We start from the raw sequence: 15424 nt of genomic DNA, 5'->3' as shown, positions 1-15424 counted from the left end.
CCGGGGCCATATCTCTGGCTTCGATTTATTTGTCCATTTCGGTTTCGATTGGTTTTGGTTCGTTTGCATTAATTATTGCGGCTCCTTTAAGCGGAATGGGCGAGGAGGGGCAACATTTATTTAGAAAACAATTTCATTTGTGCGCCTTACCCGCTTTTACCGCCATTATCCCTGGGGTGTGGTCGCGGTCTCCCCTCTCTATCTGGCAGCAAATTATGAAATGCCAATTAAGCCATTTTGTGGCTGGCAATCAGCTAATTAGTTGGCTTAAAAACGAGTGAATGTCCAACAAAACTACTCCCTCACAAACGTAAATCCCCATCAAAAAACAGACCATTCTGTAAGCAGTTCTAACTTTTATAATCCTGTAATGCAGTTTTTTAAATGCATTTTCATTTCATTCAATTTATTCGTCCTAAAAAACCCACTTGTTCCTGTATCATAAAGTTATTTTTTAAAGACTAGTGGTATTTGTGGAATCTCCTCTAACCATTCGCTGTTCCTCTTTAGTTTTTTATCCAATTTTGTTCTGGCACTGACTAGAGGTACATAGATCGGCAAACTATTTATATCGGATCACGTCTGGCTCCCCTCCGACAGAGGCTGCACACATTGCACGACGAAGAGTGTGTGGGAGAGAGAGAGACAGAAAGTGGAAGGCGTTGCGTAGCCCCTGGTAATAGATTTGTTCCTTCGATCTGATCCAGATTCGGCAATGTCCTAGATATGGTCGTTCTCCATGAATCTGGTTGCTCTAGCTCTTCTAGTCTCTGATACGGAAATGGCTAATGAAGAATCTATATTCTTTGAGTGGTCGGAAATGCTTCCACGGGGTGTAACACACATTCATTTCCCCACAAATCTAATATAATCCTATACACTTTTAGAGTATCGTATATATCGTACTAGTATAATTAGTAATTGTAATGTAAGTCCTATCTTAGGACCTAGATATTCAGTGTTGCTATGGTCTTTGTCAGGGCTTGTCCCTCTTGAATTCTCACTCTCTGATTTGTTCCTGCCTAAACCCCTTCAAATGTCTCGCCCTTCAATGCCTCCTGGGACTGCCCTCCTTCTTCCTCTCCAGCAATTAGTAAAATGTAAAAGTCTTTTCGTTTGTTTGAATTCATAATTATATTTGCATTATCCAATCGTTTACAAGTCGTTGGATTGTCTCTCACTTATGATAAAATTAATCTAGACAAAAAAATATACGTGTATATACATGGATCGAAGCAATCCGTTTATAATTAGCATTGCTGGGCAATGGGAATGGGGATTGCCTGTCTGCCCAACTGTTTGACAGCTGGCACACCTGTTGCCAGTCGTTTGGGGGCCACCGAGAGACGGCTCCGTGCCAGGCGGAGCTGTGCGGTAGCCCACCCTACAGGTCCGTGGTGATGGTGTGCGTATGCCCTGCCAGCAGCTGTGAGGTGGTGAAGAGGGGCTCCTCTTCCGGGTCGATGGCCATCTGCTCCTCTATTTGCACGTCCACCTTGAAACGCTTGGCCGCACTCTCCATGTCCTCTAGATCGCTAAAGGCCGGAAAGGTGGTGGGGCAGAAATGGCCGGCAATGGCCTCCGGTATGTGGGTGACGTTGTGCAGCATGTGGGCGGGGGTGCCCTGCAGATAGTTGCGCCACTTGTTGTAGGAGTCGCCGCCAGCCTCACCGCGTCGCTGGCTGATGGGCGACGAGGTCTTTGGCATGATGCGCTGCGCCTGCTGCATCATGTACATCTCCCACTCGAGATTGCTGACCATCGGCGCGGACTCAATGGAGTCTGTGGACTCATTCGATTCGCTTGATTCTGCGGAGCCCGTGGAGCTGTTGCCCATGTCCTGGGTGCGCATCAGCTGGTGCTGCTGCTGCTTTGTGGGTGTGGAGGCCGAGCTGCTGCATGTGTAGTAGCCGCAGGATCGCTCCAGGTCCAGCTCCCTGATCTCCTGCTGCTGCGGCTGCTCGGAGAAGTCATCGCAGATGGCCCTGCTCCGGCTCCAGATGCTCCGATTGCTGCTCCGCGTGGTGGTGCTGCTGCTGCTACTGCAGGAGCTGCTGCCCATGCCGCTGCTGTTCCGACTGCTGTACAGACGCTTGCCACTGCCGCCGTTGCCTGCCGCCAAGTAGATGCTGCCCTCCAGCTCTGGCCTGGCTCTCAGCTCCTTGATTTTCATGCTGCTCGAACAACAACCCATGCTTTATGATTTCTCTACGAATGTGCGCTCTCTCTAGGTGGTTCTCTCGCTGGAGAAGTTCGTGGTCAACTGTTTGGCTTGGCCTGGTGGCAGCTGCCTCTTATATAGGCAGCAGGGACAGGGCCTATCTCCGAGCAGGTAGCTTTCTCCGAGTGTTGCGAATTTCCTGGAATCCACCACTGGCCAGAGGTCTCTCCCTCTCTCTATCTCCGCTGATAACCTACCTGATTAGCCTGGCCTAATCCCCGCGACACGGCCAAGGGGATTTCGTGAGGAATCACGACAAATGTTTTATGGCCCGGCAATTTGGTCAAAACAACATTTTGATCTCCTCTCTCGTTCTACGGGGTCTACCTGCTCGTCCGCACCGATGTCCGTCAAGGTCCTTGATTCGAGCACTTTCGATATGGCCAACGAGTTAAGGATCTATCTCCCTGCCATTGCAACCATCAGCCATCCATAAACACTGTACTCTCTCCCTCGCTCAACCCTTTTACTCGAACGAGTGCTGTCCTCCGGTTCCAAACTTTCCTATAGACCGGGCCGGGCCAACGCATCCCGACATCGTCGCGCAGTTGTCCTTGTCGCTTGTCGCTTCGTTGTAGCTGCGTCGCGACCTTGGCCCATTGTGCTCTCCTCTGCGGAGGCCGCCGCTTTCCCTCTGTCACTGTCTATGGCTCTGCGGCAATTGTTGTGCAAACGCCGTGGCGCAGACCCCGGAACGCCGTTGACGCCGGCCACAAGTGCACCGATCGCCCGATCGAATCAAACACCAGACCGAGCCAGAGCCCAGCTGTCCGCACCGACCGATCGGCATTCGATCCATTGTTCCGCTCTCCGTTCTCCTTTCTCCCGAATTCCCTCAATGGAGGTTCGGTCCGCTCCTGCTGCTGCATTCATTCTGGACTAGGACGAGGTCCCGATCCAAGGCCAAAACCGAAACCGAAACCGAAATCAACATTGAAATGCCAATGAAAGTGAATGCCGTTTCAAATCACCAAATCATGGACTCTCGCTTTGTGCTCAATGAAAGCTGGCGAATGGTCTTCGCAATGATGTTTAATACTCAAGAGAAAACCACTTGTGATTTGTGCAAAGACAAATTTCTATCAATCCATCAGTCTGGATTTCACTTCACAAACCTCTTTTAGTTATTTCATGAGATGTTGAGACACATTTAACCTGTGGAATCAACCCGACTGTTCGACTTGAGACGCACAAGAAAATTCTGCAAAAGGGAAAACTTTAGAAACCACATACATGTCGTGTGCATGACGCGGCTCGTTGCTGCTTGATTCCAGTATTTCGTGTGGTTGGACTTATTCTGAATTTTGTAAATCTTAACACATTTATTTTATGATTCGCAGGATAAATAGTTGAAAACCACATACATGTCGTGTGCATGACACTGCTCATTGCTGATTGATTCTAGTGGTTTTTTGTGGTTGGACTGCTTTGAAATTTTCTATTTCTTAACACATTTATTGTATGCTTCTCAGGATCAATCGTTGAAAACCACATACATGTCGTGTGCATGACGCAGCTCATTGCTGCCTGATTCTAGTGGTTTTTTTGTGGTTGGACTGCTTCCAAATTTTCCAATTCTTAACACATTTATTTTATGATTAGCAGGATCAAGTGGGTTTTTTGGTTTGAAACGATCTCGCAAAGATCCCCTATCCAGAAAGCAGCTGATAATCGTCCCAGCTTGGGGGTCTCGTGTGCCAGAGGTGCCAGAGGTTAGCCCCGTCTTTGTTTTGGACTAACCTCAAGCCTGACCTCGGCGGCAACATTTGGTGTTCCTGCCTTTTGCCTTGTGTGGGTGTGGGTGTGGGTGTGGGCCGCGCCTCTCGTTGCATTTTCACACGCAATCGTGAAAATTCCCGCATATTTGGCTTGGGAAAACGAGCGGACGGAGTTTCCTTTCCGTTCCGGACTTTCCTCCTCGATCTCCCTCTGCCACTCTCTGTGCCGTGTGTTTGCTTGCTTATCCGATGTTGATCCTAAGTCCTGCATCTAAATCTGCATCCGTATTACTCTGGAGTGGGAGCGGCAGTCGAAGTCGGAGTCGGAGTCACGTAACCCCGGCATTCCGAGCCGCTGGCCGCCGCATTTGGCTGCACGTGATTGGAATTGATTTCGCAATGAGCTGCCATCCCACGGCAGAAGCAAAAGCGGACACGGAAACGGAAGCAGACGGCCCTGAGAGCCGGCAAAATGGAGCTCAAAGTGTAACGAAATCTGTGCAAGAGTTGCAGTCCACCTGAGAAGCCCCCAAGCGTAGGATGAAGCCTTCAATGTCGATTGGTCCCTACAAATTCTTTGCATTTCGAAAAGTCTCTCCGTGCTCCAGCCGGTGGACGAATTATCTGTGCCTGGATGAGCCCCAAAGGATGTGCAGCGGAGAGCCAAACAAAAATTGCAAAATCAAAGCCAAGGGTTGGCTGGCCAGTGGTGCTTCCTGTACACTTGGTTCGATGCACAGAAAGCTGTCAATTAAGTTGGCTCAAAGGATGAGATTCCGCACGAGACCCCCAAGCAAATGGCCACGAAATTGAAATGCCATTGACACAGAAGGAAGGACACTGCCGGGAGTACAAAGAGCACTCCACTCGACTCTGCGCCCTCAGAGGACGTGCCTGGGACCCTAAATATAGTTGAAATGAAACTGAAACGGAAACTGAAACTGAAACCGAAACCGGAGCTGAGTACAACTTTTGGCACAAGTGCAGGCGAGGCAATGGTCAGGGATATTTTTGTATTGAACCAACTTGAGGCAGAGCCTGGACCAGGGCCATCTGGCCGAGAAGAGAGGGTCCCGAGGGGCAGGACAATGGCAAACGGCAAGGACATGACCATTTCCAGGAGTCGCTGGCCGCAGACCATCTGTGATCAAGCATCAATGCAACTTCTCCTAAGGTTTTTGCATTTCTATTGCATTTTTTGTTTTCCACAAAACAAAAAAAAACAAAAAAAAAACTGAACGAAAACAACAATTACGAGGACAGGGGAGAGGGAGACGAAGAGGGCGAGCCCGAGTGGGAGTGGGAGGAAATATTCAAAAATTAGATTTGAGGATTTTTGTTTACGAAACGCATTTTCCGTGTATCGATGTCGAGGACGTCCCACGACCAACTCCTTGCCTTGCCACGGGGCCATAAACCCATAAAATATACCGCGTGCTCGCTGTTGGCATTGTCAGAGGATCGAACACAGGTAGCACACCATTGCATACCATACCAAACCATACCATGCCATTCCCATCCCTCCAATGATGATGATTGAGACGAAGATCCAAGACGCGCTCGTCTCGTTTCGTCTCGTCTGATTCGATTCGATGGCCATGGTCATCCATACCTTGGGCGCACTTGTTGATCCATGGCCCGGGTCAAGTTGAATCTGGACATGGTAGGCCATGCCATGCGGTATTTCCGCATCCTGTGGGAAATTCACGCACAGACTGAGCGGCTAAACCGGGGGAAATACATGCCAATGGCCATGGTAGCATCGATCCAGTCCACACATGTCGCGATTTGGTCGTTAGGCGAGGCTACTTAGGCCCTAATTTCGACAATAACAACCTGATTCTATCCAGGAATCAGTGTCGCACAGCTGGATCCAAGTGACGTTCCGTCATGGGATTTGCCCGAACCAAGCCAGAACTGTCCAAATCAGGCAGGTGTGTGCGTTCATGCAATCGCGATAGATGATATTTAGGTACAGTCTCCCTCTAGTACCGTTGTGCTTGCTCGAAAAATATCAATTGATGGGGAAATTGCAATCTTATTGCCCTTCTGTGTCCAGCGTCCAGTTCTCCCCCAAAGAGTTTCCATTTAAAGGAAAGTTCCCGTCGAAATTTCGAGTGGAAATTAAAGTGTCATTCCTCGAGCTGCTGCTGCTAGTGCTGGTGGTGCTTTTCTCTGTGGCAAACAAACATCAATTAAGCATCCCTCCCTAACTCAATCCCTGGCCGCCACTTGGCTGTCCTCCGCTTTTTACGATGGCCACTTTACGTGCCCCATCTCCACCGCCAAGTCCGCATGCTGGAAGCCTTTTTGGGCAAGCTTTAAAGTGGCTTTTTTTTGGGGGGGGGGGGGGGGGGGGGGTTGTGTGTGGCAGGAGTGTCCCTTTTAGTGTCCCTTAAAGTTCCCTATCTGTTTTTAGTTGACTGCCCTGCAGGGCTCTTGCTGTGGTCCATGGAACCATATTTCAAGCCATTTAATAAGAGATATATGAATGTATGAATCAACGAGGTTTAAGCATCGGATTCTCTGGAATTTGCGATGTTTTTCAGCTGTTTGTCGCAAATCGAAGCCTTTGACAGGGGCCCGTGAGTAAGCGGCTTTTGTGACAGCCCCCCAGTCTCCTGCCCCACCTGATTTTGGAGTCTTACGGCAAACTTTCAACGTGACTGGCGCTGGGCCCGTCCCCCCGCCTGCTTTGCCCCACCTGTAATCGAAGAAAATCAATAGAATTTCCTTACTTATAATTGTATTTGTGTTATGAGTGTGTGTGTGTCTGCCTCAGTGTTTGACATGTGTGTGTGTGGGGCGGAAGGGGCAGGTGGAGTGGGCCCCCAGAGGGCACGTGTCTGGCCGTGTGTTCTTATGAATTATTGAATGGCTTATGGAGTTTTTCCCCCCTTGATGTTTATTTACATTTGTAATCGGCATTTCAGCCTCCAGTTTCCAGAGAAAACTTTGCCGAGGGCGAAATAAACCCATAAATCCAGTCGATGGAGTGTTCTTTTTGCAAATCATCAGCGGAGAGTATTCTCCCTAATCAAATATATGTCAAAGATACAAAAGAAGGCCTGCCTGTTGAAATGATTTGGGGTACGCATTCGATACCCTCTGGAGTCAAGAACATACATCGAATAATTGCACATTTAATCATTTACATAGCACGAAATATTGCATATTTTGTTTATTTTTTATAAATGTTGTTGGAGGAAACGTTGGCGAAGTGCGACAAGCCCAATACCTTTAGTATGAGGTATTTCTTCGATATAAACGTATACCCGCTCATTGCCACTTGGGAGAGGCTGAAGATACTCAAGATCAGGAGGCCCACGATGAGGAGCAGCTCAAAGAACTCTGGCTTCCGATTCGGCTCCTTCCCCATCTCCTCCAGAGTCGACTCCTCCTCAACTGTAGACTCTCGCTGGGGTCTCACGCCAGTCGCAGGGATAGTGGGGACCAGCCGGTGCCTGCGGAAAGGCTTCAGCGATTTCTTTCTGGCACGAACTGCCTTGATGCCAATGCCATGGCTTAGTTTGAAAATATCCAGCCTAAAGGCCAGGCCATCCAGCGATGACTTGCCGATGCACAGCCTGGGGCCATGCTTTTTCTCCAATCGCTTACGAAAATACATAATGGATGCTAAAAGAAAAAAATAAAACACACGTTTTAACAGTATTTTCCACTAGGTATTACAATTTCTTACTGCTGCTGTTCGTACTGCTTCGATTGGAATATTCCTAGATCGGAGTTTGAGTGAATGATTCAAAGAAGCCCACTGGGATCGGGTATGGCTGTGGCTTAGCCTGAGAAATCAACACGGAATATGTTATCATAAAGATATAGAGCCTACTGATATAGTACTTCCTTTGGTACGAATATGTCTGACTCTTTCCTGAACCTAATCCCTATTATTGGCTCTTTAAAGTACAGAAGAGAGCCCACTAGGATCGGGTATGGCTGTATTCTGAAATCAATACGGAGTACCTTATCTTAAAGATACAGATCTTACAGATATAGTACTTCCTTTGAAACTTCCTGAAACTAGACCCTGAATGGACATATGTCTGGCTCTTTAAAGTACAGAAGAGAGCCCACTGGGATCGGGTATGGCTGTATTATGAAATCAACACGGAGTTCCTTACCTTATCTTAAAGATACAGATCTTACAGATATAGTACTTCCTTTGAAACTTCCTGAAACTAGTCCCTGAAAGGACATATGTTTGGCTCTTTAAAGTACAGAAGAGAGCCCACTGGGATCCGGTTTGGCTGTATGAATGCTGTGGCTTAGTCTGAGAAATATAGATATAGAACCTACAGATATAGTACTTCCTTTGGTACGTATATGTCTGACTCTTTCCTGAAACTAGTCCCTGAAAGGACATATGTCTGGCTCTTTAAAGTACAGAAGAGTATTTTGGCAACAAATGCCTTCGAAGGACAACAGCTCGCCGCAGAAGGCCTCCCCAAGGATACATATATGATAAGTAGTTGGGCGGACAGTTGTCGTAGGACCCCCCTATTAGGGATATCCCTTGCCTATCGCCAATCAATTGAGTGTGACAAATTGCGTAAAATGTGTGTGTCCGTTAATTGCTCTGTGAGTTTGCTGCCATTTGGGCCGTTCTTTGTCTGCGTTTGGCTACTGATTATTGAAATTGCATTCGATGGCTGGCTGGCTGCTTCTGTGGGTTGTTTGTTTGGCTCTAATGAGCATTTAATGGCAATCAGATATGGGGTTTACCTGCAGCAATGATGATTCCCTTCCGGTTTCCATTTTACCCTTTGTCCTGGCTCTCCTATTCTCTCATCCCTCTCGCCCTCGGTGTCTCTTCAAATTTCCTTTTTATTACACTTTTACCATTTCTCTGTTGCTCTTTTTTTTTGTTGTTTTGTTTCTGCGGCACTTCATTCATAAATTACGGGGAATTTCGCCGGAGTTTGTTTTTTTTTCTTTCTTTTGCTTGGGTCTTGTCCCTGTCCTTGTCTGGAATTCCCTCGCCGGCGGGCAGGGCAGGGGAATTGCGCATAATTCGGGCATCATAGGCTTGTTAATTGGTTCGTTGCGGGCATAGATTTGCCCTAACACATGCCGTAATTAACCAAATTAGGCAAATAAAGCAGCAGCCGCAGTAAATAGTGGGCCAGGGGGTGTCTCTTAAACTCTTCAAGGGGGTAGGTCTGGGGGGGGGGGGGGGGGGGGTTGACAGTGCTAAATGGTAACGCTTTGAAGGTCATTCGCCTGGCTGCCTTAATGGCCAATTCTCTTTTATGTGCCCTCCCCCTCGCCACCCCTCTTGACAGCTCCATTTGGTGTCTGTGTTAGGGGTTTATTTGGAGATAATTTGTCTGTTCTGTGTGTGTGTGTCTCACCTGTGTGTGTGTGTGGGTCTCACCTGTGTGAGGGGGTGGGTCGCTCCCATTCGAGTGGGCTTTGGCTTGGGTTCTTGCGCCCTTCTACGGAAAACTTTTAATGCATTAAATAACTACGAAAAGTTTTGGGCCCTGATGCGTTAACTTCTTGAAAGTCAGTCCCCCCCCCCCCCCCCTCTCAGGCATCCCCTGGCAGGCATTTTGCATATGTTTTCTGTGCGAGAAGTGCATTCGAAGCACTTAAGTAAAACTTCTAAACTGCCACTCAGGGCCCCAGCCCAGAGGAAGCCCTGAGGAAACCACTGAATACTCGTACGAGGGATAAGCCAGTTATATGATGCTTGGAGTCCTTTAAGATTGCACAAGAGATGGCGGGGCATGGTCAGCAGTTTCAAGTGACACAACTTGAAATAACACTCGTATACGTATCCACCACTTGGCCATCAAATCAGTCTGTTGGCAGAGCGTGTTTATGGCTATTTCACAGTTGGATTTGCATTCTACATACTCGAACATCTGGCAGCGTATTCCCGAGAGTGACACATCCCACCCAAAGCCACAAGGCACAAGCCACCCACCCATATGTACATACATATAGTATATCCTGTTGCCAAGTCAACAGTTTTCGCAAAACCCAAGTCTGAAGTTTGTTCTTCGTCGATTGCAGCTGTCAGGCTGGCGGCCTGCGCCGAGGAGGTCACCACTTCAGGCAGCCTCTCGGAAGGTGAGTTCCCATCCGAGTTCCACTTGGACGATAATCAAACGTTCATCCACGCAGAATGGGGCTCCGGCTGGCGGGGCACCAATTTCCTGGTCGAAGTGGAACAGACGGCACCCTCCCTTCCGTCGGGCACAGTGTCGGGAGGAGGAGCCAGCGGCAGTGGCAGCGGCAACGTTGAGGACTACCTGGGCAGCCAGGAAGAGGATGGCGGATTCACAACCGGCACCACACCGGGAGCCTCCAACGGCACCACCGTGGAGACGGGTAAGTCCATCACCAGATCTCGCATCAATCAAATCTTATTCTATTCCGAGAGATATATATTCCATTTCCATAAGTAGAGGGTCTCTCGGTAAGGATAGAAAGTGGAACGAGCATCCTAGTGCGGGGATTTCCCCACAGATTGATTTCCCTCTTGACATCAAAGACTGCCTTCAAGCAGAATTTTCCACACATTGTTCCACACCTGGACGATGCCGTAGAGAAAATCCCCCTTGTCGGGTTTTGGCCTTTCGCTGGGAGGGGATTTACTGTGAGTGCTTAAAGTCGCCGCCGATTCCAGTCCGCAATCCGTTGCTTATCGGGGAGATTTCGCTGCAAGGATAATTGAATTTCGAGCCTGACTCTTGAGTTGTTTATGCAATGTACGTGCAACCATAAATACTACAAACAAATAAATACAAATGTCGAAGACAAGAGTCGGGAGACGGGGAGACAGGGAGACACGGGACAGCGTGGAAAACACAGATGGGGCAGCCACTTGTAAAAGCATTTTCTTACCTTTGGATATGTCGGATCAATAAATATGTACATATATTCCTCTCGAATCCAGGTCCCAAGATCATTGTGCGCACCGAGGAAGTACTGATTGTGGGCCTCGTGCTGGTCCTTTGGGTGGGGGCCATCATGCTGTTTTTCAATCGCTGGGGCAAGATCCGAATGCTGGAGCCGTACCAGCCCAAGTTCCAGCAGCAGCACCGCAGCTCCTGTCCCCTGGTCGATCTGGATGCAGTGCCGACGCATCAGGTGAGCATATCCCATAACCCATATTCCATATCCCATATGTACATAAATATATTCTCTTTCTCGTTACTCTTGACTCTCTTTACCAGCGCACATCCGTCTCGCGTATGTCGATGGGCATGGTGCATAATCTGAATATGCCGACGTGTCAATTTGCGGCCTATAATCCCAACATGTATGCCAAGGGTATGTACCATGCATACATCCTCTGCTTCCTGGTCTCGTCCTGGTCTCGTCCCTGAGCCCTCTCGCTTTTTCTTTGCTTGTTTTTAAACCCTGCCTGAGTGCCGAATGCAATTAAAATCGAACAACACATCCATCGAGTATAGTATCCTCCTCGACTTCTCTGAGTGGAGGACCGCCAGAGGCCCAACGGCACAGTGGGACAAAAGCCATAGGGATAGGGAAATCGATTCCCAGACAGAGCGAATGCTACATTGAGGAATATTTATTTATTTATTACTTGAGATACATTATAGTTTGAGAGATCAACATGATTGTTATAGCAGTGGCATCGGAGGACTTTGGAATATATGGGACCTTAGAGATATATTCATGGGACAGCACTTGTGTTTTTAGAAGTGTGATATAGTTCTTCCCTTTGTAAATTATTCAGAATGAAATGGAACTCATGGATATGCCGCGTCATGCACACGATACGTGCACATGTATGTTTTTCTGCTATAGCACTGGCATCGGAGGACTTTGGAATAGATGGGACTTTATAGATATATTCGTGGGACAGCACTTGTGTTTTTAGAAGTGTGATATAGTTCTTCCCTTTGTAAATTATTCAGAATGAAATGAAAGCAATGGATATGCCGCGTCATGCACACGACACGTGCACATGTATGTTGTTCTCGTATTGTGCGTCTCGAGTGGAGTATCCAAGAAATCTCTCTAGTTTCTGATGCACTTTCGCTGTCCGTTTGCGAAAGATACGCCTTAATCTTCTGTAATATGCTTGAGATCCTCTTCAAAAGTCAGTTGTTCAGAGAATTCGCTGTTCAGAAGCTGCACCCATTAGGCACACACTTGATCCCCTGGCCCTCAGGCAAGTCATTGCAGAAGAGCAGATTACAAATTTACTGTAAATCGGAATACTTATGCGTAATGCCCGCTGTAGTGTTAGCGTTTGTTAATGCCAACAGACGCCCCACACATCCCGCGTCCCGCGTCCCGCGTCCTGGTGCTGGTGCTGGCTTTTTTAATGAGTTGCCAGACAATTAAGTTGCCCGCTGAGCGGAGGCAGCAAATACAATTTTAATGCCACTGCTCTGATGCTCAGATGCTTTGGGGCTCTGCCCTCCATCTCGGATGCTGCGCAATTAAATCCCATGGAAACGCATGGAAGACACGAACAGGAAGACCAGGGCAAGGGAGTATGGGGAAGGCGGGGATGAACACACATAAAACATGCAAAGGAGCATGATAAAAATGATGTGGGGATGCGGCACCCCCAACCGGAAAGAAGTCTATTAAGTTGGTGGAGCTTGAGCTTGAGCTTGAGGGGCTTCCCCAATCTCAGAGTGCCCCAAAGAGCAGGGCACGTGACTGGAACGTGAGTCACGCAAAGGCAACTCCCATCCATGCCACTCAAATGAGGCCTACAAAAATTTGGTGCAGACTTGATCCCATCCAAAGGGTTTTTGGGAATATTTCAGCTAGATAATTGTATGTCCATAAGATACGTTTGATTTGCAAATTATGGATTACTCTCGGCGGAGGAGAATTATCGTGTCACGTGCCCCTCCCTGTGGCATTCAGCGTTGACATTCACGCTCGCTTGATTGTTATGGGGGCCAGGGCCGCCCCCTTTTAACCATTTTCAGGAGCATCCCACAAAGCTGCCGCCTTCAATGTCTAACAATTTTCCCGTTTCAGGCTACGTCTCGCATGTGTCGAACGCGTCACGGCCTCGCCAGAACTCCGTGTTCGTGGGTGCCAGCACCAGTCACTACCTGATGCCGCGGGCTCCCCGCAAGACGCGCTCGGCCATGGATCTGCACTCCATGGTGCTGGACGAGAGTGCCGAACAGGTGTAGGTGTCCCTGGCCCAGGATGCACCAGAAGGAGCAGCAGCAGCAGCAGCAGCATCTGTATGTGTACGTGTGCAAGTGCTAAGAGGAGGGGACAAAGTGTTTTATTTGTTTTAGAAGTGAAAGAAACGCTGCCCAATGCTTTCAACCATTTACACTTAATGCCTATCTCTATCCCCCTCAGCGTCTGTCTGTCTGTCTGTCAATGTTTGTGGGAAGGATAAGTGCTTAATCCTTTCATCGGTTCATCTGTGCCGGCACAGAATCCATTCACGTCAATTTTAGTTAAAACTGACTTCTGTGACCCAGCAAGAAGAAGTACCATCTATAATAGAGCACTCGTATTATTAGCTTTATCCAGTGTTAATCTCGAACGTAGTCTCTATGCTAACCCCCCCGTTTCTCTTCTACTTCTACTTCTACTTCTATAACTTAGCGTGTTTTACTCGTACTCGTACTCGTACCGAACTTCTGCCACATGTATTGGATACCAGAATAGATACAACATATACTTAGTGAAATACGAATGAAAATATTTCATATACATATACAATATTGTGTCGTTAACATCTTGAAAAACTGTTTAGTTTGTAAGCGTAAAGCTCAAAATGGATCAGAAAATACTCTAAAACCTGGACCAGAACCTGGAACAACTTCACTTTCCGATCATTTGGTTTTTTTTTTGGCTGCCGCAGAACACTTACTCGAATGATCAAAACTAACTTTACTAACTGTCTACACTACTCGTAAGTTGTAAGTATTTGAAGACCAAGAGCAGATTGAAGCTGCACGTAGAAAGGAGAGATATGATAATGTTGGGCAGAAGAAAAACTAACTAACGAAAGCTTTAAATTCCTTTGGGGCCTCTACCGGAACGGGGCCGGGGTCTACTAGAAACCAAAGAACCCATCCAGAAAAAACCGAATATTGTATTCTAAGTTTAAGGTAAATAACTCTCAACCAAATGTCTATGGAAAATATGTGGAACAATGTAAACTAAACTAAAACTAAACTAAAGCCTATCCGAAAACCAAACTCAAACTCGAACTAATGAACCACAAAAACCGACACACAGATACAGAGCAGTTTTGAAGGGATACCTCAAAAGTATTCCCCGAAAAAATGGTCCAACTTGTTTACAATATTTACAAGAGCCTCAACAAATAACGTTATATACACATGTGTACTATATCAAATGCTAAATCTATATATATATACATACAATAAATAATTATATACGTATACATATATGGAGTGGCAAATGCCACAAACAAAACTAAAAAAAAACCCAAAAAAAAAATACAATTATATACAATACATTTTGAAAAATTCAATTAAAACAATTATATTTGAAGCGACTAGGGGTTTTGCTATTTTAATTTTAAGCGGCGGGACTGCACTCGTTAGTTTTTTCCTCAGATTACGAGTAGTCGTGATTGGGTTTTCGTTACTCTTTAATCGTTATTCTTTATTCGTTAGTCTTAATTCTTTATGATACTTCAAGTTTATGGTTGAGAAATTGGCCTAAAGTGGAGAGTAATCTTTTAAATCGTTTTAAGATTCCACTTGGCAACTTTTATATGTAGCTTCAAGCTCTGACAACCCTCGGGATCTAATAGATGTTTTTACTGGTTAACGGACCGGCTGGCACTTGCCTGGGGGGCATAAAAATCTTTCAATTGATGTGTTTGTGTGTAAATGTGTAATAAAATATATTCAGCCATTTGGTTTCGTTTCTTAATAAATCCAATTGGAGCGGCTACACCCCATGCTGGGGCACATTAACGAGCCACATTTCTCTGGATGTTCTCCGGACGCTGAAGCAAGGGATCCATAAACATTTTTGAAAAAATGGCGAGAAAACGACGCGTAAATTGCTGACAAAGGAGAAGAGTGAAGAGGTCAATAAATGAAGTACATTCGATGTTCCGTCCGGGCATCGGCCGGGTTCAAGTGCAGGGAATTTATGACATTGCAACAGTAGTACTGGCGCTTATGGCAGGGCCAGAGCCTGACCTTGTCGATGTTGCCGGGGGCCACAAATCAAACGAAGGTCGTGACGACGCCCAACCGCCATCCTCCCCATTCTGCTGACACTTGCAACTTGGGGTGGCAGTGGCAGTGGCAGTGGCAGCCAAGTGTTTGTGCCACTGTTTGCGCGACAAGCTGGAGGCATCTCTCTGTTGGCAGACATGACTTCCTCTGGCTATGCGAGTACTTATATATCTCCGGAACTGTCCAATCATTGAATGAAATTAAGCCAGTTTTCCATGGAAAATCCCCCCTCTGTTTAGAGGAGTTTCTGGCTGCTTCCTCCACTGCTCTTGCCAACA

At 47.1% G+C, this 15424-nt stretch overlaps 3 protein-coding genes across 3 annotated transcripts in view; 1 reads left to right on the top strand and 2 right to left on the bottom strand.

Annotated features, from left to right (window-relative positions):
* The window catches only part of LOC108164807, a 39468-nt gene extending 25101 nt beyond the window's left edge, over positions 1-14367 (top strand). The window contains exons 2-6 of the mRNA XM_017300727.2: positions 9976-10032; positions 10087-10293; positions 10862-11055; positions 11142-11238; positions 12937-14367. Coding sequence (XP_017156216.1) covers positions 9976-10032; positions 10087-10293; positions 10862-11055; positions 11142-11238; positions 12937-13097 — 716 coding nt within the window. The 3' untranslated portion in view covers positions 13098-14367. The remainder of the gene's footprint in view (positions 1-9975; positions 10033-10086; positions 10294-10861; positions 11056-11141; positions 11239-12936) is intronic.
* Positions 1110-2265, bottom strand: LOC108164808. Its single transcript, XM_017300728.2, has one exon. It carries the CDS (start codon positions 2192-2194, stop codon positions 1385-1387), a length of 810 nt encoding a protein of 269 aa, XP_017156217.1. The 5' UTR covers positions 2195-2265; the 3' UTR covers positions 1110-1384.
* Positions 7057-7750, bottom strand: LOC108164810. Its single transcript, XM_017300730.2, has 2 exons — positions 7640-7750; positions 7057-7575 (listed from the first exon to the last, which is right to left on the bottom strand). Exon 2 carries the CDS (start codon positions 7565-7567, stop codon positions 7121-7123), a length of 447 nt encoding a protein of 148 aa, XP_017156219.1. The 5' UTR covers positions 7568-7575; positions 7640-7750; the 3' UTR covers positions 7057-7120.
* Positions 14368-15424: the final 1057 nt, after the last annotated feature.

Source organism: Drosophila miranda, chromosome XL (assembly GCF_003369915.1).
Source record: "Drosophila miranda strain MSH22 chromosome XL, D.miranda_PacBio2.1, whole genome shotgun sequence".
Lineage (NCBI taxonomy): Eukaryota > Metazoa > Arthropoda > Insecta > Diptera > Drosophilidae > Drosophila > Drosophila miranda.
This window is presented reverse-complemented; position numbering and strand designations above follow the sequence as displayed.